The sequence below is a fragment of the Protomyctophum parallelum genome, assembly GCF_964188405.1.
Source record: "Protomyctophum parallelum genome assembly, chromosome: 13".
NCBI lineage: Eukaryota > Metazoa > Chordata > Actinopteri > Myctophiformes > Myctophidae > Protomyctophum > Protomyctophum parallelum.
In genome coordinates this window covers 26,129,289-26,155,223 of record NC_139708.1, presented here as the reverse complement: position 1 = coordinate 26,155,223, position 25,935 = coordinate 26,129,289, and the positions used below count along the sequence as shown (strand labels likewise).

General features: G+C 44.4%; 2 protein-coding genes across 3 annotated transcripts in view; both read right to left on the bottom strand.

The window, feature by feature from the left end:
* Nucleotides 1-5,225, bottom strand: part of LOC310868886 (endoplasmic reticulum membrane sensor NFE2L1-like) — a 30,436-nt gene extending 25,211 nt beyond the window's left edge. For both annotated transcript variants that reach the window (XM_083779366.1, XM_083779367.1), the window contains exons 1-3: nt 4,996-5,225; nt 4,059-4,336; nt 1,278-1,547 (exon numbers count right to left, since the gene is read on the bottom strand). In XM_083779366.1, coding sequence (XP_083635492.1) covers nt 1,278-1,547; nt 4,059-4,336; nt 4,996-5,026 — 579 coding nt within the window. In that variant the 5' untranslated portion in view covers nt 5,027-5,225. The remainder of the gene's footprint in view (nt 1-1,277; nt 1,548-4,058; nt 4,337-4,995) is intronic.
* Nucleotides 5,226-12,835: 7,610 nt separating this feature from the next.
* Nucleotides 12,836-17,977, bottom strand: praf2 (PRA1 domain family, member 2; the record flags this gene model as incomplete). The annotated part of the gene is made up of 3 exons (XM_083779426.1): nt 12,836-13,261; nt 13,735-13,952; nt 17,799-17,977. 3 exons carry the CDS (start codon nt 17,975-17,977, stop codon nt 13,122-13,124), a joined length of 537 nt encoding a protein of 178 aa, XP_083635552.1. The 3' UTR covers nt 12,836-13,121.
* Between the last annotated feature and the right edge of the window lie 7,958 nt (nt 17,978-25,935).

The window sequence follows — 25,935 nt, the reverse complement described above, 5'->3', positions numbered from 1 at the left end:
GGAGGCAGGCAGGCAGTAATATGTCTGGACATGTCCATGTGGGCGTGTCCACCATGTGGGCGTGGCCAGGTGGGCGTGTCCACCATGTGGGCGTGGCCAGGTGGGCGTGTCCCAGTGGAACACTCTGGAAGAAGTGTCTCCCCGGCAACGCTACAGTGTCTGACTGACAGGTGTCAGCGTATGGAATGAACTTCCCATTGCAGTCAGAACTACAGACTCACTCCCAGTCATCCGCCGTAGTCTGAAAACCCACCTCTTCAGACTTCATCTTAGCCCGTAGCACTTGCCCTAGCCTCTACGTCCTTACAGGCGAATGCAAAGGCTTAACCTGTGTAACTTAGATAGCATTTTATGTAGACATAGCACTATATAGTGTATACTGTACAGTATGTATAGTTTCATTATATAGATATATTCCACTGTTATGTTCGTAGCGTACGTATGATTCATGATTACTATCCTTTATGTGATGTATTGCCATGTTTTTGTCCTTGCTTAAATGATTAAGAGCGTCTGATAAATGCCTAAGCTGTAAATTGTAAATTGCAGACGTGACTTCAGCTATCATGAGATTACAGATCAACCTCTGGCCTAATGCCATGGAGGTTCCATGCTTAATGTATTTCCAAAGTGTGCGTACGTTGTTTACGTTACAGATGCATAGTTTTCATTTGAAAGTCTTTGGCTAAAAGCTTAATTGTGTTTAATTAACGTGGGTTCACGTTTTCTCGTGTGAAGTTCTGATATGAACAATAATGCCATCACACGGCTAGCACTCTCAATATCACGTGACACTGATCATCCCCTGTATCGCTTCTTCAACCTCATGCCATCAGGACAAAGATACAGAACCTTACCCTGGAAAAAGGTTCGTTTCAGTAGGAGTTTTGTCCCATCAGCCATCGCGGCATTAAACAAACTGCCCCGCCGATAGGAGGGTTTCTGTACACAGTGGGGAACTCATGTTTTTGTATTTTTGTCTTAGTGTAATGTTTTTCTGTACTATGTGCTGCTTTTGTTGTTGGTGTTGAACAGACCTGTGAAGATGAATATCCTTCGGGACAATAAAGATTATTATTATTATTAAGTGAGGGGCGCTAATATTTTAAAGTCTAACTCATGTTGATTAGGTGATGTAATGGTGATGTAAAACAAACGGTGGCAACACAAACATTAAACGCCAATAACAATAAAGAGACACACACACACACACACACACACACACACACACACACACACACACACACACACACACACACACACACACACACACACACCTCTTTAAGCTCCTCCTCTTCCTGCTGTTCCTCGTCTAGCCCAGCGGGTGGGCGGTCCATCTGGGGGTCAGTGTGGGGAGTCTCCCTCTGGGCCACTGGGGGGCGCTGGTGGTCAGTGTGGGGCGTTTCCCTTTGGACCACTGGGGGGCGCTGGTGGTCAGTGTGGGGCATTTCCCTTTGGACGAGTGGGGGGCGCTGGTGGTCAGTGTGGGGCGGCAGCATGTCTGGTTCTCTCTGGACCAGCCAGGCTTCCAGCTCCGTACCAGGAACCTGCCATACATGTCATAACAACACAAAGTATTAGTTACTGCGACCAGTAACGACCTTCGGTCGCAGTAACTAATTACTTTGTTAATTATGAAATCGTGCATTTCCTGGCATTTCCTGACAGTCAGTGTGTCACTCAAAATCTCCATACATGGGAAAGCCCCATATATGGTGCCCAGGTCTCGTGACATCATCAGTGATGAAGATCCCTGATGTCTTAGTAAATGCGACCTGCTGTCCCATATATGGAGATCCCTGACGTTGTCAATATTTATGTTCTCAACAGGCCAGAAAATTAAGGCCCGGCCCTACCTGGGCCTTCATCAAACCCTGTACACTCAAGACACTGCCCCCGCTGCCACCCTTATATCTCCATATATGGAGCTGACCTAGCTGTTCTGACATTCCATATGTTGATCTGGCCCTCCATTCCAAAGCGCCAGTGCACGCCCAGCAGTTTGCTGTCACCCAGGCGGATGTGTGCACAAGGTCGCTTCTCGCCCTCAGTCTTACTGGTGCATGTAGAGTTGTTTATTTTTGAGGGGCGCTAGCCCCTCAAAAATAAACGCCATTGACAATGAAGGGAAAATGCATGTCATGTTGTCCCTAACACAAACATTAAATGCCATTAACAATAAAGATGTAAGGGTTTTACATAACCCTTACATCACCTAATCAACATGTAGTAGTAGTAGTAGTAGTAGTAGTAAGCCTTGCCGAGCCATGAGGCCCATAGGGGCAGGAGCCTATATCCTGTTTCTGTAGCGTGAGGCAGCTTGATGTACAAGTACACCCCCTGGACATGGCGCTAGTATGTCGCAGGGACTTACCCCCAATCCAACCCTTGATGCCGAGTGTCAAGCAGGGAGGCACTGGGTCCCATTTTTAGAGTCTTTGGTATGACCCGGCCAGGGATCGAACCCCGACCTCCCAGTCTCAGGGCGGACACTCTAACCACAAGGCCACTGAGCTGGTCTTAATCAACATGAGTTAGACTTTAATATATTAACACCCCTCAATTCACACGGGTGTGATTTCAAAGGATGAAGAACACGGCATATAATATTGCACATACAACAGTTAACTGACTGCAGTCACATCAAGTCAATTCCGATTCAAATCAGATTTTTTTCTGATCTTTTCACACTACCGTTTGACCAGTGTGACCAGATCCGATCTGTGTGTTCAGACAGATTTTAACAACTCGACCCAAAGCCGTCCTGCGTCGACATATCTGCTTGTCCTATCTGACATTGCAGATAGGACCGTGTGTAGCCATTCTCTAACATTCTCATGTCTAAGAGAATAGCTGAAAAATAATAATTGTTCAATGACAGGTGTAGTAACTACGACCAAAATGTCCCAAGAAACTAGCTAGCCAGTAGCCACCGATTCTGCTGCGCTCTGGGAGAACAGAAACTAGCTAGCCTAGCCACCCAGTCTGCTTCGCTCTGAGAGAACAGAAACTAGCTAGCCTAGCCACCCAGTCTGCTGTGCTTTGAGAGAACAGAAACTAGCTAGCCTAGCCACCCAGTCTGCTGTGCTTTGAGAGAACAGAAACTAGCTAGCCTAGCCACCCAGTCTGCTGCGCTCTGGGAGAACAGAAACTAGCTAGCCTAGCCACCCAGTCTGCTGCTCTCTGGGAGAACAGAAACTAGTTTTTGCAAAAGTGGCAAAGTGAACTCAATAGTATGACATCATGTGACACCTATGTCGAATACAAACAAGAGTTCAAACTAGAAAAATACCTTCTATGTGAAAACCGTAAGTATAGACAGGCTATTTGCAACCTTAGGCTAAACAACACAAGAATCCCAAAGGTCATCGGTAGATATAAAGGATTGGAAAGAAATCAGAGGATTTGTAACCTATGTAATGAAGCCAGAATTGGAGATGAGTATCATGTTTTGTTGGAATGTAAGAATACTGACATTATGAATTTCAGGCAAAAATACCTGCCACTTTATTTTTTTACCTACCCTTCTATGTTTAAACTAATTGCATTACTAAAATCTGAAAAACAAAAAGTAATCTATAAATTGGGTGCTTTTCTGAAAAATGTTCTTCCACTGTACAAATAGGGAAAGCCTTCCGATATGTCTATGTCTATGTATATCGTGTAATCTGTAATGTGTTGTATACTTTCGATTGTATACTTTTATGAATCTGTGCTCCAAACCATGTGATCATGGTCGTGAGTTAAATAAATGATGATGATGAGCTAGCCTAGCCACCCAGTCTGCTGCGCTGTAAGGGAACAGAAACTAGCTAGCCTAGCCACCGAGTCTGCTGCGCTCTGGCAGAACAGAAACTAGCTAGCCTAGCCACCGAGTCTGCTGTGCTCTCAGAGAATAGCACGGCTGAATTCTTTGTTTTGATTAGCCGTTGAAATGTCGTGGTTTAAAGCATGGCTAGAAAGCTGTTTTAACCAATCAGATTGCTTCCTCAAAACGACCTGTTGTATAATGAATTAGTTGACACCTGGCAGTGAGTGTGTTAGGATGAGGTCATCACCTGCATTCTGTCCAGAGATCGGACCCAGCTCAGGAGGCGTCGGCTCGTCGCCGGGTCGCTGCCGCCGCGGTGGGCGTCGCCCTCGATGCTCTTCTGGGGAAGAAGCTCCGCCCCCTGGCCCCGGAGGTTCCAGAGGTTGCGGGAGTGGGCGTGTCTTTGCGCCAGGCCGGGACCGCCCACCTGCTGCAGCCACTCCCCTCCCGCGGGGAGGTAGGGTTCGAGTCCCACGTCCACCCACACTCCGCACACGCTGAGGAGGATGGCCACCCGCATCACACCTGCAAGTAGATTATATCACATTTGTTCTACTCTTCGTCTCATAGGAGGGCTTTGTTAAGATTTAATTTTAATGTATTAATTAATTAAAAACCGTTATAGCATGCTAACTTTCCAGGAATAGAAAGCCTACCGTTTCTATTAGCTAAGATGCGGTAGGTCTGAGACCCTTTAAAGATGGGACTGCCACAATTTTTGTATTTTTTCAGTTTTTCATGTCTATGAGGTGACAGTAGGCTACTTCATTAGACACCCTGGTTTTGTTTTTATGTGCAATGGTGTATTAACTTTGTATTTAGGGTTTCTTCCTGGAGGCTGAACCCTTGACAGTCAAACATGCCAATGAAAAAAACAGTAATATAGTGACATCACACTATCAGCCCCTCCCATAACCCCTCCCCCTTCATCATACAACTACAGCTGTGGGTGCGGCTTCAGTTCAGGTGCATCACCACCCATCACCACCCACCAGGCAAACCAGGCATACTTAATGAACTGGTGGGGGTGCCCACATAAAAACTACATTTTAACAAATACTGTACACTTTTTTGAAAAAAGTCTTCCTCCTTATATAGCAATAAGACCTGATGATCATGTTTTAGGGTGGGAAAAAATCATGGCACAAGTAAAATAGATGTAGCCTACTTCTTCCAGCACTGACCTTCATTGACGAACTTCTTCAGGTACAACATGACTCCAGCAGAGTTGTGGGGGTTCTGGAGGGCTGTGGGTTGACTCCAGCAGAGTTCCTGATGTTCTGGAGGGCTGTGAGTTGGCTCCAGCAGAGTTGTGGAGGTTCTGGAGGGCTGTGGGTTGACTCCAGTAAAGTTGTGGAGGTTCTGGAGGGCTGTGGGTTGGCTCCAGCAGAGTTGTGGAGGTTCTGGAGGGCTGTGGGTTGACTCCAGCAGAGTTCCTGAAGTCCTGGAGGGCTGTGGGTTGACTCCAGTCCTCTACAAGACTGGTTGTACTAGTGGTCAGTACAACAGTATCAGACTGTTCTCCATCGTCAAAAATGTCTACAGAGGCTGCCTGACGAAGGTACAGTGGTAGCTTAACCTAAACCTAAAGTCAAGACTGACACCTCACAGCCCTGTCAGTTGACGAGTTATGACACAATGTTATCTAATATAACACGCACGCACGCACGCACGCACGCACGCACGCACGCACGCACGCACGCACGCACGCACACACACACACACACACACACACACACACACACACACACACACACACACACACACACACACACACACACACACACACACACACACACACAGCTTTAGTAACTTTGACCTAGATTAGAAACTAGTTTCACCTAATAGTACCGGCCGGTGTTACAACAGCAGTGGTGACCTATCGAATTGTGTGACTCTGTTTTCTGTTTCTGTTTTGTTTTTGTAACGTAGCCTATAGTTACTGGATTCACCTGACGTCACCCCACTTAGTCTGTTGTTAAACTGACAGGGTTTCTTAACCACAAAACGTTTAAATTGGTCGTGAAAACTAGACATTGTATTATATTGACACATTCTTCTATATTTAAGTATAGCCTACTTAATCAAATTATTAAAATGTCAAAACATCTAGATCCTTTGTGTTCTGTTGAAAACACTTTGACAGGACTGTCTGTGTGCAGCTTTTAAAAGGTCTGTATGGAATACTATAGTCTACAATACTGTCTTGGGTCACCGAGTTATTTAAGTCACCAGCTCGTGTGTAACAACGCGTCTATACTCGGTTGCCTCCTACAGCAGCCACTGATGTAATCTCTACTGTTTCCCTGGAAATATATATTATGATGACATCATAATCATTGACATGTTCCACCTATATACACACAGTACAGCCTACCTGCTGTTCCCATGTATTCTTAAGGCTATTCAAAAATAGCAGATTTATTACGTTTTCTGAATCATTTCGAATTTCTTTAACATAGCCTACATACATGTGTTTTTCTCCTCTTCTGGCTGAGGGGCGGGGGGGGTCCTTTTTCAGAGGAGGGCCAAATATAGGTTACATATACATTTTGGGGGTCCCTGACACGAAAAGGTTTGAGATTGAGAACCACATAAAACTATAGGCTTTTAATTGAAATCGCATATACGCTAGCCTACATATAGGCTAATTAGTTCTGATGCGTACGTGTGTCACTTAATTAATTGTCAAACAGAATGCGGTCCTACCTGCCCGTCACCCTCGCGATATTATTAGTTTAGAGTAAATGAATTAAATTAAGCTGTAGGAATCACGGCAGGTTACTAAAACTACAGACAGTCACAGTTTTAGTATAGCTAATATAACTCCATTCAGAATTAAAACGTTTGATAATTAATGATTTGCCATCGCAATGTAATAAAGTCCAATAAACCAATTAATACACCATAAAGAAAAAACCCATTTATGTTCAACTTTGTAGGCTATACTATTTCGATTTCAACAATAATTAATAACAGCCATATAGCCATTACAGCCTGAATGTTCACTTAGCCTGTATGTTATTGTATGTGTTTTATGATCAGTCTATTGTATAATAAAACATATATATATATATCATGTTTATTTATCTTACCTTGTTGTAGTTTAAAGTGCGTTTCTCTGGGTGTGTGCGTCTTTTTACAGCCAGACGCTGAAGAAGCTTTTATACCGGCACCAGTCCAACCATCCCATGGGCCAGGAGGGAGCTCTGCGCCGCTGATTGGCTGACAGTCTGGAGATCCCATGTTCCGGGGGGGTACGGGACGGGGAACCCCCCATGAGGTGACGTAGGGTCGCCTAGTTCTGATAAACAACAACACGTGTGTGTGTGTGTGTGTGTGTGTGTGTGTGTGTGTGTGTGTGTGTGTGTGTGTGTGTGTGTGTGTGTGTGTGTGTGTGTGCGTGTGTGTGTGCGCGCGCGCGTGCTGCGTGCGCGCGTGCGTGTTACTAGAGAAGTCTAAGGATTGCGTGTTTATACTGACCCCTGCTGTCAACACAGTGAACTGCAACGTGGCTCAAACTTTTAAAAGTCATACTAGGTATTAGGTAATAATAATAATAATAATAATAAAACTTTATTTGTATAGCACCTTTCATGACATGAAATGCTGAAAGTGCTTTACAGAGCAATGGAGAAAAAAAGAAAAGCAAGGCAAAGACATTAAAAAACAAGCAGTAATGCAATACAGTGAGGACATGAATAACAAAAAATAAAAGATCAATTAAAAGCAATGTTGTAGAATTGGGTCTTGAGCTGTGCTTTAAAAATGTCTACAGAGGCTGCCTGATGAAGGTACAGTGGTAGCTTGTTCCATGCCGTCGGCCCGTAGAAGCAAAAAGCTGCTTTTCCGTATTTTTTAGTTGCCATTTGTTTAGGCAAAGCGAGCAGGCCAGCAGTGGAAGACCTTAGGGGGCGGTTTGGGACATATTTAGGCAGGCAGTCATGTAGGTAGGAAGGTGCGAGACCATTGAGAGCTTTATACACAAGTAAAATAATTTTAAAATCAATCCTAAAAACAACCGGAAGCCAGTGCAGTGAAGCCAAAACTGGAGTAATATGTTCTCTCATCTTAGTTCTAGTTAAAACTCTGGCTGCTGCATTTTGGACAAGTTGTAATCTGTCAGTTGTTTTCTTAGGCAGTCCAGAAAAAAGTGCATTGCAGTAATCAAGCCGAGAAAAAACAAAGCGTTAGCGTTTTTGCATCGTCCAAAGACAAATAGGCTCTGATTCGTGCATTATTTCTAAGGTGAAAAAAGGCAATCTTGGTAACATGATTAATGTATGAATTAAAATTCAATTCAAAATCAATAATGACCCCCAGGTTCTTTACTGTACTGTTACTTTCTACAGTCAGGTTGCCAAGTCTGCTTATTATTGATTCTTTCTGCTCACTAGAACCGATTATGAACAACAAACGTTTTAATTTCAAGGACCACCATCATTCAAAACAAACGTTTTTTGTTAAAAGGTTAAATCTCTATATTGTGATAGTAATCATAGAGTGTTTGTTCAGTAACAGAGGTCTCCCTGTCTCTAAATGGTGCATTTATAATATAGCGCCTTTATCCAAGGCACTTTACACAGTGCATTATATTCACACACATTCGTACACCGATTGATTATATATTTTAGTTCCACTAGTCTCTTCCTAACATTTTAGTCTAGTTTTTTATCTGTTGAGAAGATTGACAACATATTTAGTCTTAGTTTTAGTCATTATTGCTTAGTTTTTATCTAGTTTTCATCAGTGAAAAGTCGACGAACATTTTTCGTCATAGTATTAGACAGTCGCCAAAATAAACACTAGTGTATAAATTAATAGACAGTTTGTGTATATATTAGATCTGGAGAACGCGAGGAGTTGTGCTTGTAGAGCTGCTATTTTCACAATCTGCTCGTTTCTTGGGCGGGAACCCATTTTGGTATTTTAAGCATTATGTTATACTGTTGAAAAATAGCAGATCTACAAGCTCATATCGCAGCACTGAGTGCCGCGCTACGGGCTTGTAGATTTGCTATTTTTGAAAAATCGTGACAATGTGGCACAAATCTTTATATTTTTTTAGAGTGAACATTTTTGACTCATCTTTGCTTCTGGGGGGATCCCCGGAACAACATATTTTCAGAGGGGGGTCGGCGGCCAATTACATAAAACCTTTGGGGTCCTTGACAAGAAATAGTTTGAGAACCACTGATATAGAAACATGATTTTTTAACCCTGTGAGAACCACTGATATAGAAACATGAGGTTTTAACCCTGTGAGAACCACTGATATAGAAACATGAGGTTTTAACCCTGTGAGAACCACTGATATAGAAACATGAGGTTTTAACCCTGTGAGAACCACTGACATAGAAACATGAGGTTTTAACCCTGTGAGAACCACTGATATAGAAACATGAGGTTTAACCCTGTGAGAACCACTGATATGATTAGAAACATGAGGTTTTAACCCTGTGATAACCACTGATATAGAACATGAGGTTTTAACCCTGTGAGAACCACTGATATAGAAACACAAGGTTTTAACCCTGTGAGAACAACTGATATAGAAACATGATGTTTTAACCCTGTGAGAACCACTGATATGATTAGAAACATGAGGTTTTAACCCTGTGATAACCACTGATATAGAAACATGAGGTTTTAACCCTGTGAGAACCACTGACATATAAACACGAGGTTTTAAACCTGTGAGAACCACTGATATAGAAACATGAGGTTTTTCAGAAAACTGGCATGATTTAGAAGACATTTTGTAGGCTACCCCCAATTTATATTGTAAAATCAATGTTAATTTAACCCTGAGAGTGTACAAATGGAACCAAATGGACCTGTTAGGGTCCACTTGGTTCCATATGTACACTCTGAGTTACAGATGCATCAGGCTCCATTTGGTTCCATTTGTACACTCTCAGAGTTACAGACCCATAAGGGTCCATTTGGTTCCATTTGTACACTCTCAGAGTTACAGACCCATAAGGGTCCATTTGGTTCCATTTGTACACTCTCAGAGTTACAGACCCATAAGGGTCCATTTGGTTCCATTTGTACACTCTCAGAGTTACAGACCCATAAGGGTCCATTTGGTTCCATTTGTACACTCTCAGAGTTACAGACCCATAAGGGTCCATGTGGTTCCAAGCTATCATTTAGCTGGGGACCCCCTGGAACTCCCTCAAGGACCCCTGGAAGGACTTTGGGAACCACTGCCTTAGAAAGTCTACAACATTTAGGCCTTAATGAGGATTTGAACATGAAAACATTAAAAAACTAATGACGTTTGCATTAGATTGCATTTGGGTTTTCTTGGGTTTGTAAATAAAATGTAATCATGTTTTCCTGATGTTTTCGTCTGTCTCAGTGGACACTACAACTCCCATGAGCTGTCTCAGTGGACACTACAACTCCCATGAGCTATCATTCTCAATGACCTGTTTTGACACAGGTGTGGACCATATAGTTACTCTAAAGCTAAATTCCAATACCCAAAATCTCGGACACTCGCTCACTCCCACTCGCTCACTCGGGGTCATTCCAGCGTGACCCGGAAATGGTTAACGTTCCGATTGTTAAAGCGCTCCATCGAGGAGGAGAGGAGAGTCGAGTGGAGGAGCCGAGTGAGCTCTCCGAGACCGCATAGAGCGAGTGTACATCAGGTGCAGGCTCGGTGGGGTATTTTGTCTCCTCGCAGCGGATTTCCGCATCACGTGTACATGTTTTTTTTCCTTCTCCAGTGACATAAGTCCGCCTCCTCCACATGTGGCACAGAAAACACTGATGAAACCCGATACTGTGCACCCCCCCCCCCCCCATCCACTAGCTGCCGGCCGGCTGACTGGCTGAAGTCGCCGACCCAACGGCCAACACACACATGCACGCATTGCACGCACTGTTCAACTATTTGTTGAAGAGACACATTTTCGCTGAATGAATAGAGCTTCAGAATGATAAAGTAGCCTATCTAGCCTACTTATGTGAAAGTGAAAGGACCACAACAAGCCACTGGCTTTATTGCGTTGTGTGATATAAGCATAATAAAAGTAGGATATATAAATTAGGCCGGCTATATTGTGCGCACCTCAAAAGCTATAGTTAATTTATCTCTGTGCATGCCTGAATGCACAGAGAAAAATTTATTTATTTATATGTGGACTGAACTGAATATGTAAGTCAGAGAGACTATACCTAATTCCTGTTATAGTGTCCGTTATTTGCAAAGACCGCGGAGGAGGACTGACTGTCGGAGGAGGGGGGGGGGTGATTTATACGTGTGCGCATCCTGGCGCTTATTCACTATTTCAGGAATAAATAGCCTTGCCTTGCACATGTGTTACCAATACATACACATTGGCCTCGGACCCTCGGTTACATGTACAAAATGATGAATTGTCTATTCTGCACTGTACGGCTCTGTTGGACTTCGGAGTTCCAGTGATCCAGCTGTGTGACACCACTTTTGCTTTGGCAACGTATGTTTTCCCATGCCAATAAAGCCCTTTGAATTGAATTGAATTGATACACGTCATTAGTGATCGCGGATTGTGCCGTCGCTTTGAAATGACAGCGTAGTACATTCCGATTCCAGAGGAAAATTCGACCACCACTCTGTCCTCGCATAGAATCCTCTCCTCCTCCTCTCCTCCTCGCTGGGGGCGGAGCCGAGGAGCGAGTGGAGGACGCGAGGAGAGTGAGCGAGTGTGAAAGTTGCGGTATTGGAATTTAGCTTAAGGTGTGGACATTCCTTCAATCAAGTGATGGACATAATTATATCCTGTCCTTTGATTCTGCCTGAAGAAGGTCAAAGGTCAATAGACTGAAAGATTCCAGCAATAAAATGATTGAAATGAATGAAATGAATGAAATTAATTATTATAATTATTATTACACTTCTATACTTGTGTGACTCCAGAAGCTCCACCTAAACCTGTCAGATGCAGTGTTGTTTCCCTCGACTAAAACTAAAACGAAAAATGTTCGTCGACTGCCTTTTTTCACTGACGAAAACTAAATGGAAACTAAATGAAAACTAAGCTATGACGACTAAAACTAAGACTAAATATATACTGAAATTTTGTCAACAAATAAAAACTAGACTAAAATGTTAGGAAGGGACTAGTGGACATCAAGGTCCGACAAAACACATCGACTGAATCAAGATTTAGTCGACTAAAATCTTATGATATTTAGTCGACTAAAACCTTCCAGGTGACTGAAATGTGACTGAAACTAAATTAAAACTATTTAAGAGACTAATGACTAAAACTAAAATAAAGATTTGCTGCCAAAAACATTTTTACAAATATTTTTGTCACATTTTGAAAAGTTGAAACGGGACATTATGCATTGTGAGTACTTTTGAGTACATTTTGATGTCAATACTTTAGTACTTGTGGTACTATATTTGGAACTCCAGAGTTTTACCTTGTAACAGAGTATGATCTAGATTGAAGTATTGGTACTTTTACTTTAAGTAAAGAATGTGCACGTACTTTAATAAAATGACAATAAAGTGACATTAAAGATGAACAAATCAAACAGTGCTTTGTTCTTCTATTGTAACTAAAGGATGACTCAGCAACTTTTAATCTATAGTTAAATGTTCAATTTGTGCTTCTATTTGTGTGTGTGTGTGTGTGTGTGTGTGTGTGTGTGTGTGTGTGTGTGTGTGTGTGTGTGTGTGTGTGTGCGTGGTCACTAAAGAAGACTAAACAAGAGAATGAAGCTAAGGCCAGTTAAACTGTAGAGCCCTGCTGCTTGTATTGTGTGTTTATACTGACACCTGCTGTCAACACAGTGAACTGCAATGTGTTCATGGCTCAAACTTTCACCACTCATACCAGGGTCAACAAACTTTAATTTCAAGGACCACAAGAGGTACAGACCTGTGAGGGTCCATTTGGTTCCATGTGTTACACTCTCACAGTTACAGACCTGTAAGGGTCCATTTGGTTCCATGTGTTACACTCTCACAGTTACAGACCTGTAAGGGTCCATTTGGTTCCATGTGTTACACTCTCAGAGTCACAGACCTGTAAGGGTCTATCAATGATTTAGGACCCTTGGGGGGTCCCCGGACCCCACTTTGAGAACCACAGTCCCAGAGGACAGAAATAGAAGATACAATGTTGCACATTCTGCATTTATTTGAAAATATATATATATTTTTTTCAAATAACTAGGACCCAGCCTCCTGCTCCTGTCCCAGAGCCTCCTCTCCTCTAGGACCCAGCCTCCTGCTCCTGTCCCAGAGCCTCCTCTCCTCTAGGACCCAGCCTCCTGCTCCTGTCCCAGAGCCTCCTCTCCTCTAGGACCCAGCCTCCTGCTCCTGTCCCAGGGCCTCCAGTAACAGACCCATGGGAGTTCTCTTCAGACCGATGCTCTCCAGCTTGTTCTCCAACTTGTTCTTCAGGTTCCTCAACCTCACAGAGGAATGGACCAGGACCACTGGAGGGGAGGAGAGGAGAGAGGGGAGGAGAGGAGAGGAGGGGAGGGGAGGGGAGAGGAGGGGAGGGGAGGGGAGGGGAGGGGGAGGGGAGGGGAGGGGAGGGGAGTGCTTTATAGTGCTTTTCCAAGTGCTCAGAGTGCTTTACATTTATTGAATCATGTCTACATGTCGAAGTGTCCTTGAGCAAGACACTGAACCCCAAATTGCTCCCAGTGTGCTGGTTGGTACCTTGCATGGCTTCCGCCGCAATCGGTGTATGAATGGGTGAATGTAATGCAGAATCTATGTAAAGCGCATTGGATAAAGGCGCTATATAAATGCACCATTTACCATTTACCAACATGATATGCAGGAGGTGCGTGCGTGCGTGCGTGTGTATGTATGATGTGTGTACATGCGTGTTTATGTGTGTATGTGCATGCGTTTGTATGCACATACACACATACACATATGATGTGTGTGTGTATCTTACTCAGTATGGGGAAGGCGATCCCGAACAGGAAGACGGCCACGCCCCCCAGCATGGACAGCAGGAGGTAACTGGCCAATAGAATGGCCAGCAGGAAGAGCGTGGGATGGTTCCTACGGAAACGGCGAACGGGAGCCCGGTTCTCGGCCGCCCACACGGACCCCAGGAAGAGAAGCACCACCACAGTCGCCCCGGCAACCAACTGGAGGGGCTGGAAGTACCTGAGGGGAAACACGACCTTATATGGAGTGAACAGCCCAATCATGAACAGCCCAAGGAAGATGCACTGGAACTTCCGCAAAGCCAACTGGAAAAAATACAGTGAAACCCTGGACCGGAGTGTCGTCACTATCCCAAATGTACTCCCGCAAGGCTCAGTTCTATAGCTCCAACCCTGTTCAACATCTACACAAATTATCTACCAACCACCAAACCCCTCAAATTCATCTACGCTGGTGACATCTGTCTGGCATTTCAAGCACCAGACTTCGACCCACTGGAAAAAGTGCTCACCGAAGACCTCTCCAAACTGGACCAGTTCTGCAAAACATGGCGCCTAAAACCGAGCCCAGCAAAAAGGGCCAGTTTATTTATTTCCAGTGTATTCCATCTCCACAACGCTAAAGCTGCCAGAGAACTAGACATCTACCTGAGCGGACTCAAACTGAAGCATGCACCCTATCCAACCTACCTTGAACTCTGTTCAAGGAACACCTAAAAGGGACGGCAGCTAAGGTGATGTCCAGAAACAATCTGCTCTGCAAACTTGCTGGTGCAAAATGGGGGGCGGCAGCCTCCACACTGCACACCTCAGCACTGGCCCTGTCATACTCTGCAGCAGAATATTGTGCCCCTGTCTGGTCTAGGTCATCACACACACACACACACACACACCAACTGGACACCCAGCTCAATACCACCATGAGAACCATAACCGGGACTATTCACTCCACACCACTCCCCTGGCCCCCAGTATTATCAAACATAGCACCCCCACACATCCGGTGAGCAGCAGTCTTTCAAAGGATGCTTCAAAAGGTCAAAGACTCTCCCCATCTACCAATCCATGCAGACATATTCAACCCACGCACTGCTCGACTCCCATCGAGACGACCAATTTGGAGGAACCCCCCACCAGCTGACTTCACCATCCAATCAGCTTGGAAAAGGGAATGGGAGTCCAAAGAGGTCCCAAACAAACACCTGGGGCTGTATTTTGCGTGTCTTAAGTACCTGGTCTTATTCCCTAACTTGAGTAAACTAAAGACCTGGAGGCGTGATCAATACTCTTTGGCCACTCAGAATAGCCAAATGGCATTGATCACGCTTCCAGGTCTTTAGTTTACTCAAGTTAGGGAATAAGACCTGGTACTTAAGACACGCAAAATACAGCCCCTGGTGTCAGACCCCAACCAACAGGTCCCTGGCACCACCCTCCCAAGGAGACAGTGGTCTACGCTCAATAGATTCAGGACTGGACATGGCCCCTGCTTGGCCAGCCTTCACAAATGGGGCAGTAGCCCAAGCCCACTGTGTGCGTGTGGTGAGGAGCAAACTATGGAGCACATCATAGAAGTGTGTCCTCTCCAAAGACTGGAAGGAGGATTAATTACCCTCCACACAGCAGACCAGGAGGCAACCGCTTGGCTTAAGGACTTTCGCATTTGCTAAATAAAATAATTGAGTCTATGATGTCAGACGGCTCCATATATGGATATAGGCCCAAACATGGAGTCTATGATGTCAGACAGCTCCATATATGGATATATGCCCAAACATGGAGTCTATGATGTCAGACAGCTCCATACTGTATATGGATATAGGCCCAAACATGGAGTCTATGATATCAGACAGCTCCATATATGGATATATGCCCAAACATGGAGTCTATGATATCAGACAGCTCCATATATGGATATATGTCCAAACATGGAGTCTATGATGTCAGACAGCTCCATATATGGATATATGCCCAAACATGGAGTCTATGATGTCAGACAGCTCCATATATGGATATATGCCCAAACATGGAGTCTATGATGTCAGACAGCTCCATATCATTACTAAATGGACCGATCGCTGTCTCTCTGTCCACTTCCGGGTCACCAGTGAAAGTGAAATGCATTGGGACGGACACAGATTAAAACTGGGACACACTTTACCGCGTAACAGACCCACACAGGGAATTGGGGGAAAACAACTCTGACCCTGATATACTACTATAGCTACTCTTGCGTCAGTCGACAGAACGTCTTCTTTGGGGAAGCATCGCAGCCAACGCGGGGGTTGCGTGGCATGTTAACGTGAACACTCGCGCTGAACATCATTTGCTGTTCATATTCAGAACGGAGTCTATGTTGTCAGACAGCTCCATGTGCATTGGCACCATGTTCTTGTATAAAGCCATGCTTGTAGATTGTCCTAAATACATCTCATCTCTCCTGAAGTGGGACTCTGAGCCCTACCACACCCGGTCAAAGTAATTTCCCCAAATTCAAGGGACCAAAAGTTAACTCTGAACTTGGTAGATCTGCTTTTAGCTTCTGTGGCCAAAATAATACATGGAATGACCTGCAAACGTTACATTTGACCACATTCGTACCCCTGTGGTTTTAAAATCTTGGTGAGCATACAGACTCCCACAATATGTAACTGTTTTTTAGATCGTTTGTTTTAGCTGGTTTTAGTTTTATCTTTTTTTATTAGTAATTCTGTATGTATGTAATGTATTTTGTATGTAATTCACATGTATATCTTTTGTTTTCCTTTTCCTGATCTTCTGATGTTTTTCTTGACGACACTGAAAATGAGTTTAACCCTTTTAGACCTGACCTTTAGACGATTCTACAGTTTTCTGAAAAACCTCATGTGGTTTTCAAAATATTTCATGTCAAGGACCCCAAAAATTACATGTAATTGGCCGCCGATCCCCATCTGGAAATATGTTGTTCCAGGGACCTCCCCAGAAGCAAAGATTTGAGTTAAAAACGTTCACTCTGAAATAATATATATTCAAAGATTTGCACCACATTTTCACCATTTTTCAAAAATAGCAGACCTACAAGCTCGTAGCGCTATGAGCTTGTAGATCTGCTATTTTTCAATCGCTAAATGATAACATAATGTTTAAAACACCAAAAGGGGTTCCCGCCCAAAATAAGTTTGACTCAGTGTAATTTCGAGAATAAATAAAACTTGAATGAATATGGAGTCTATGATGTCCATATGAATATATACGGTTATACGCCCAAACATGGAGTCTATGATGTCAGACCTAGTGTCACGTAACTATATGGGTCTATGGCAACCTATCTGACAAACCTGTCAGGTAATTATAACCTGCATATTTGTATATATAACGACGCAATGTTGACACTATACGCTGTACCCCTCCAACTGTTTGAATTATAATGTTGACACTTTGCTTTGGCAATTATGTAAACATATGATTTCTCGTGACAATAAAGCTCCTTTGAATTGACAACCAAATCAATGGAAGTTAATCTTCGTGTAGGACAAAAAATACCCTCAAACAACGACGTGTCTATTAGTAACACGTCTCACAAAGACTGAAATTCACTTTCCATGGAGAGGGAGAGAGAGAGAGAGAGAGAGAGAGAGAGAGAGAGAGAGAGAGAGAGAGAGAGAGAGAGAGAGAGAGAGAGAGAGAGAGAGAGAGAGAGAGAGAGAGAGAGAGAGAGAGAGAGAGAGAGAGAGAGCTAGGGGGGAACAGGCAGAGAGAGAGAGAGAGGGAGAGAGAGGGAGAGGGAGAGGGAGAGGGAGAGGGAGAGGGAGAGAGGGGGCGGGCAGAGACAGAGAGAGAGAGCTAGGGGGGAACAGGCAGAGAGAGAGAGAGAGAGAGAGAGAGAGAGGGAGAGAGAGGGAGAGGAGAGAGAGGGGGCGGGCAGAGAGAGAGAGAGAGTTAGGGGGGAACAGGCAGAGAGAGAGAGAGAGAGAGAGAGAGAGAGCTAGGGGGGAACAGGCAGAGAGAGAGAGAGAGGGAGAGAGGGGGCGGGAATGCAGAGAGAGAGAGAGAGCCGCAGTAATGACAACGCTATGGGACTCACCCCACTATGAGCAGAAATGACGTCACGGACACAAAGTAATTAGTCTGGTAATAAAGGAGGTTATTGATGACCCTGTTGTTCCATCTGGTGACGTCACGGACGTCCGGAGCCGCGTACCGAGCCGAGCCCAGGACGAAATCCTCCGTGCTGCGCAGAGGAGGAGGCTGCACGTCTCCCATCTCTCTCTGACGACGACAACAGACTACACCTCCCAGCATGCCATGCGGCTGGTGGGGGGGGGGGGGGGGGTGTCACGTGGAGGGGGCGCGGTCACTGGGAGGCTCATTATGATGAGAGAAAAGGGTGATTTGCCCCAATTGAATTGAACAAGGTGGACCCTCTTTGTAAACAAGTGTAATGCTTTATTGGGTCGTCCACTCACAGTTAACAGTCTTTGTATTGAGTTGTGCTTGAAATGTACTGTAATTCTGCAAACTGTTAATACATATATTAAATCAATCAATCGATGTAGCCCAGAGCATATTCTCTAATGATTACTCACTTCCAATCTTCCACCGTATAGTCTGAAAACCCACCTCTTCAGACTCCATCATGGCCCGTAGCACCTGCCCTAGCCTCGGGTCCGGGGACCCCTAGGGGTCCTTGAGAGAGTTCCAGAGCCGGGTCCCCAGCTAAATGATAATGGTAACCAAATGGACTTATGGGTCTGTAACTCAGAGTGTACAAATGCAAACGGACCCGTCAGGGACCCGTAAGGGTCCGTTTGGTTCCATTTGCACACTCTCTGAGTTAAATTAACTTTGATTTTAGTTTTTCAATATATATTGGGGGTCCCAGAGATAGAAATGCCATTACATGGGGGTCCGCAGACTAATGCACATGTCAAACTGGGGGTCCTTGAAATGAAACGGGTTGAGAATCACTGCTAGAGCTGTAAAATTCTTCTCTCACATGGGGTCCCAGGCATACCTCTTCAAATGGGGGTCCGCGGGGCTAATTGGTGTCAATTTGGGGGTCCTTGACATGAAAAGGTTTGGGATTAACCACTGATTTAGATAACATTTCATACAGACTTATAGCATTTTCTGTAGACATAGCACTTTATAGTTTATATGTAGTTTCCACTGTTACGTTCTTAGCTTACGCATGTTTCATGATAACTACTTATTATGTAGGCCTATGTGATGTACTGCCATGCTTTTTGTTATTGCTTAATGTAAATCGCTCTGGATTAACCCATTTAGGCCTGACATCGAAATGTAAAAGATGTCTTCTATCTAAATCATGACAGTTTTCTGAAAAACCTATGTTTCTATATCAGTGGTTCTCAATATTTCATGTCAAGAACCCCCAGAATTATCTGTATTTGCCCGCCGACCCCCATTTGAAAATATGTAGTTCCAGGAACCCCTCAGAAGCAAAGATTTGAGTTAAAAACGTTCACCCTGAAAGAATATATATTCTTTGTGGCACATTTTCACGATTTTTCAAAAATAGCAGATCTACAAGCTCTTAGCGCGGCACCGAGCAGCTTGTAGATCTGCTATTTTTCAATAGCTAAACTATAACATAATGCTTAAAACACCAAAAGGGGTTCCCGTACAGAATGGGGGGTTGCCACCGGTGGTATAGTTAGCGGGCATGCTCGTAGAACGTGTCGCGTGCGTGCTAGATCCCCCGTAGATACACTAGAGCATGTCCCCCGTAGATTCACTATAGCGTGTCCCCCGTATAGATTCACTAGAGCGTGTCCCCCGTAGATTCACTATAGCGTGTCCCCCGTATAGATTCACTAGAGCGTGTCCCCATAGATTCACTATAGAGCGTGTCCCCGTAGATTCACTAGAGCGTGTCCCCGTAGATTCACTAGAGCGTGTCCCCCATAGATTCACTATAGAGCGTGTCCCCGTAGATTCACTAGAGCGTGTCCCCCGTAGATTCACTACAGCGTGTCCCTGTAGATTCACTAGAGCGTGTCCCCTGTAGATTCACTAGAGCGTGTCCCCCGTAGATTCACTAGAGCGTGTCCCCCGTAGATTCACTAGAGCGTGTCCCCTGTAGATTCACTAGAGCGTGTCCCCCGTAGATTCACTAGAGCGTGTCCCCTGTAGATTCACTAGAGCGTGTCCCCCGTAGATTCACTACAGCGTGTCCCTGTAGATTCACTAGAGCGTGTCCCCCGTAGATTCACTAGAGCGTGTCCCCCGTAGATTCACTATAGAGCGTGTCCCCCGTAGATTCACTAGAGCGTGTCCCCCGTAGATTCACTAGAGCGTGAAAATGTTTGAAAACCACTGACATAGGACATAGAGACAGGATTTATAAGACATTTGTCAGGTCGAAATGGGTTAATGCAATCAGATAGGACTTTTCTGTTTGGATGTAGTGTGGTATATATTCTTCCAGGAGTTTGTAGATTATGACCTTATTTCCCCACTGTACAAGAACGAGAAATGAGCTCCGTTTTTCCAGGCAAAGTCCTTCTTTTATTCAATCAAGGCATGTCCCATAGTTACATCAAGTTACAAGCATTCAAGTCATCCTCTCATCGTATACCTCCAGGCCAGGTCAAGCCCTGTCCTCCATGGCCTCCAACTCACCAGTCCCCCCAAAACCTCCCAGCACATCTCTTTATACCACATAACCTGCAGTGGGTGTCACCTTTTGTCCCTGTGTGTGTGTGTGTGTGTGTGTGTGTGTGTGTGTGTGTGTGTGTGTGTGTGTGTGTGTGTGTGTGTGTGTGTAAACAGCTACTCAAAGACCCCCAACTGTGACAGTCCCTAGACAAACTGTAGCCTCCTGTCCTTATCAAACAAACAGGAAGGCCTATAGATAATATCAGATGCCCCAAAAAGGCCCACAAGGCATCCTGCCTGTAGGACAATTGATATGCAAATAGTTACAACACTGTAATGGGATGAAAGGAGAAAGGCTTGCACTATAACTAACCAAGTAGCCTATATATATATGATTCAAATTACACGACACTCCCCCCTACTAATAGTCCTCAAGGCTATTAGTCTAAAATATGAATCATAATTTGGCTCCACATGTTTTCCTCCCCACAATCCCCAAATGTTCAAATTCCCAAAAATGTCTCAATTAAACCTCAAACCGAATCCCTTTGTAAGATAAGTACCCTCCTCCCCCCTGGATACTGAGAAGGTAAAACACAGTCAGGTTGACACAACACTCGAAACAAAAATGAACAAAATCAATAGCTATGTTATTTGACATCTGCTAGATAATGACCCTATCAGTCTTATCTTGCCCTGCGACTGTTTTAGACTCACATACTGTTCTTGACATAAAAGTCCTGATTTGAGAATTCCTCACAACAAATAAAACTTAACACATTAAAAGAAAACTGTATAGAATTAAACAGAATAATTAAAATTAATTCAAATATATAAATGTACCCCAACATTTTTTCTATCACAGACAGGCCTGGCCAGGACTTGAATACACTCAGACACACAAACAAATACCCCCCTTTCCCCCTTCTTAGTTTGTGAGTAACTTTCACAGAACAATGGACAGATGATAGTCCTGCAGAAACCATCACCTGACCATGATTCGGAAAGCAACACAAACCAAGAGCTAAAACAATATTTGTCAATCAAACTGTACTATTGCAATCTCAATCTCAAGAATAAATTAATGAAGAAACATACAGTACATGAAAATCAAACATCAATACATCAACATGGAAACAATAGATAAGCACTATTCCTCAGCGCATTTAGATGGAGTCTAGGAAGAGTCAGTTGTCAGATGACAGCTAGGTGACAGATCAAAAGCCATGCTGTCAATAGCACAGAGAGGGGCGTGTCAAGTCAACTGTCAAAAGAAGAACATGGAGGAGCCATGCCACTTCTCCTTTAGCTGTCCAAATCATTGTTCATGAGATCCGGTCAAGCTTGACTTCCCTCAAAGTTTCCCGTTGTGGGTTCTGGTCACACTGTCCAGCAAAATGACCATGTGTCCTACAGTTATGACACTCTCCTTTCATCCTCCAGCTTTCTGAACTGTGACGTGTCAGTGGAATATATCCTTGCTGAGGTGCACGTGCAGCCCACTGATAGGGTGACACTGGCTGTTGTGGTGCCCTCACTCTCCATGGCGGCACTTTTTGTTGGTCTGCGCTGTCCTGCAAATGTGTCACTTCTGGTTGAATCAGTCTCTCTTCTTGAATCTTTGTCAGCACTTCCGCTTGTAGTGACACTGTATTCTCGTTCATTTGACGTACAAGGTCAACATCTTCAAGTCTTTGGAACTCCTGTTTTTTCCGGAACAGGTCGACACAGTGAGCAATATGGTTTGTGTAGGTTTCCAAAGGCAGTGTTGAGAGGGAGACGACCTCCTCCAATTTCGTCTGTACAGGCCCTGGCAGTCCCTGGAATATCTTGTCTCTAACAAGTGTCCGGTCGAAACCTGGACCGCGGGCGTCATTCCCCGTCACGTCCATCCAAATCTGATGCGCTTTGGCCACGTACCCCCTCGGATTCTCTGTGGCTCTCAGCGGGTCAATGTTGACACTATCCGTGTACACTTTGAGCGGGTAAACTTCTCTCAGAGCACGCCAGAATGCACTTCTGTGTGCCACAAAAGGATCACTGTCATTCTCTGCATTGTCGATATATTCTCTGAGATCTGCTCTGGTCAAGAGATCATTAAGAACATGCACATTCTCCAGCTTGTCAATCAACGCTTTCATGTCACCGATAGCCAACTGATTATCCCTGATTCCCAACTGTGGGTCCTTCATCAATGCATGAAACTTCGAAATCCAATGATATGCTCCCTGTTCGAGGGGTGGCAGACGTTTCAAAACGTATGACAAGTCTGAATGGTACCATGGCATATATTTCCCTCTCATCACTGGCAGCTGAGTGACAACTGTGTCAATGTCAGGTGTGGGCATCTCAGCCCTCTTCTCCATGATCTCCTCCATGTATGCGGTCTGACGTGCTTGAACCTCCGTCAGGTCTCTCATCTTCCGGTCTAGGGTCAATGACATGGCAGCGATTGCTTCCTCCCAGTCCTGTGCCGCCTCCTCTTGTCGCTCTCGGCCCTGCTTTGACAGTTCCTGCCCCTTTTCCCATTGGACCAAAAACCGACTGATTTCCTCTTCTTCCCTCGACAGCTCCTCTAGACTAGCCACCAGTGCTGCCATGATGGGCTTGTTATGTTTGTATCCCTTCAGGTCAGCCTTCTGTCGTGTTTTGCATTCCCTGATCTCGAGCAGTCTTTTGTGGGAAGCCTCGGGTGTTCTCTCCTCCGCGCCATCTCCACCCTCGTCCTCCGATCCTAGTGCGCGACTGGCAGTCCTCTTCTGTGGTCTGCATGGGCGCCTGCTCAAAGCCCCCCTGGAGTCTCTCACACGTCTCTGACTCAAATGTGTGCGAGTGCGGGGAAGCCTCTCACAATCACTGCTGTCCTGTTCAAAGTCCTCATCACTTTTGTTGATGCTCTTCCTCTTCCTCTTACTTCCACTCTGCCTGTTTTTCAGCTTGTCCGGTTCTCGAGCAGCTTCACATCCTGCGGTCAAGTCCACTTCTTCCATAGCAATTGTAGCAATACTTTCCATAAAGTTCTGCGCAGTGTCTTTGTCCCCACATTTCTCATAGAGTCGTCTCAAATGCTGTAAGTCTCTCTTCTTGCGGGCTTGAGTAGAACTGTCATCCCATTCCTCAGTGTCAGAATCAATGTTCGTGTCTGTGTTGGGGCGGGCTGCCCTTCTGTAGATGTCTTGTAAACTGTCTCTGTGGCTGTGCGCAGCCTCATCATGTAGGTCAATCAAGTCGAGGACCAGATGGGCCTCTTTCATCAGAATTTCACTCAAACGTGTCTCTATAGCACGCATATACTGTCTCTGTGTCCTTAATTCACTGGTCACGTCCTCTTTCAGGGAACGTACCCGCTCCAGCTCCCTCTTAACAGAGCATTGAGTGTCGCTGTCGTCTGGCTTTGATGTCCTCATGTCACTGTTCTCCAGAAAGTCCACCTCAGTCTGTGCTGAGTTGTCGCTGTGACCCACAATGTCAATGCACTGGTTCTGGTTGTCTGTGCTGCAATCAGCGGAAATCTTCTCCTCCGGCAGTACTGACACAGACAATGGTGCGGAGTCTGACAATTTCCTGCTCATCTCCTCCCTGACAGTAGGCCTCTGGCTCGCTCTATGTGCGACAATATGAGGACCCATTTTCACTTTTTCTTTCAATCCTCTTCACAGAACAAGTCTAAAACTGACAGTTCTTCTTTCCTTTTCATTTCTCTCTCTTTTGTCGTCTCATCTGCTCTATATCTACACACCTCTGCCTTTATAGATTCAAGGTCTTCTATCTCGAAAGAGCCCTCTTTTGGCCATGGTGGCCAACGCTTATGCCATTTTCCTGAAATGCTGGGAATATTCTTAGATGGATATTTCTTGTGCACAATTTGCACTGGAGTACGCTTTGTGGCCATAACTACTAAATTGTAGCTAATCTCACTAACTGTTACTCATTCTGTCACGCATGCATGTCTCCTCACCTCCCACAGTCTCAGACACGCATACTCATTTGCATACTGGCCCCATAGAATGAGCAGATAGTCCACAAACTCACTCACTCACTCACTCAAGGAAAACAGGCAATACTTTCTTATCCCCGTTCACACAGGAAAGTGTAAAATAAAGAAATGAGATAGACAAACTATATACTTAGTCTGCAATTTAAGAAAGAAATATAGAAATGCCTCTATTTTCTTTTAGACTGATTTTAGGGAAATTACCCCCCTTGATCACTTCAGTGACCTGCCACCAGCATGTCTCACTATCTCATTTGCATTTAAGCAACCGTGCCAGTGGTTTCGTCCCTAAGGTCAATTTATTTATATGCAGACTATACATTTTGACTAAAATAAACCTGTAGGCTTAACCATCCAATTTAACCTATCTAATTTTACAAAAGATCAATGAAATATCCTAAATGTGAAATGTATTCTCATACTAAACTCAAAATTTAGATTTAACCCCAAATTAAAGCCAATTCAATTTTAAACCTTAACTAAACCCCCAATTTAATATCTATACACTCCCCCCTCTGAAACTTGTTTCACATGTTTCAGAAATATCTAAAAGAAACCAATTAACGCTTTACAAAAAACCAGCCCAAATTTAAACCACCCAAGTAAAAAATAAAATCCTCCCCCAGCCCTCAGCCCTTGAGACAAAGGAAGGCCCCCACTAAACCAGGATAGCAACGCGAAACAATGAATAAATGCCAAATCACACCCAACCAACGTGTAAGTCACTGAACAACAGCAATTTATACAGCCAAGACCGCACAATTAAAAATAGCAACAAAAGACTTGATTGAGAACTATTTGGCATTCAATCACAGCTCACAATGATCTACCAGCACTAACACATATACGACCACAGACCCACAGACAAAACTCAAACAAACCAAACACATACACACACAGTCGCTCACTCATACCACGCACACACGCACAATCCCTAAACATCCTAACACAGTGTGCACTGACCTACACTATCATCCAAACACTTAGCTTACGAATTCTTGCCAGTCCTTGGTTCGCAGAACTCACTCCAAAAAAATAGAAATTAAGGAAAATCCACAAAATCCTTCGCAGGTCCAATGTTCGTGCCGTAGTAAACCACGGAATCGAAATATCACGTTGGGCGCCAAAATCTGTGGTATATATTCTTCCAGGAGTTTGTAGATTATGACCTTATTTCCCCACTGTACAAGAACGAGAAATGAGCTCCGTTTTTCCAGGCAAAGTCCTTCTTTTATTCAATCAAGGCATGTCCCATAGTTACATCAAGTTACAAGCATTCAAGTCATCCTCTCATCGTATACCTCCAGGCCAGGTCAAGCCCTGTCCTCCATGGCCTCCAACTCACCAGTCCCCCCAAAACCTCCCAGCACATCTCTTTATACCACATAACCTGCAGTGGGTGTCACCTTTTGTCCCTGTGTGTGTGTGTGTGTGTGTGTGTGTGTGTGTGTGTGTGTGTGTGTGTGTGTGTGTGTGTGTGTGTGTGTGTGTGTGTAAACAGCTACTCAAAGACCCCCAACTGTGACAGTCCCTAGACAAACTGTAGCCTCCTGTCCTTATCAAACAAACAGGAAGGCCTATAGATAATATCAGATGCCCCAAAAAG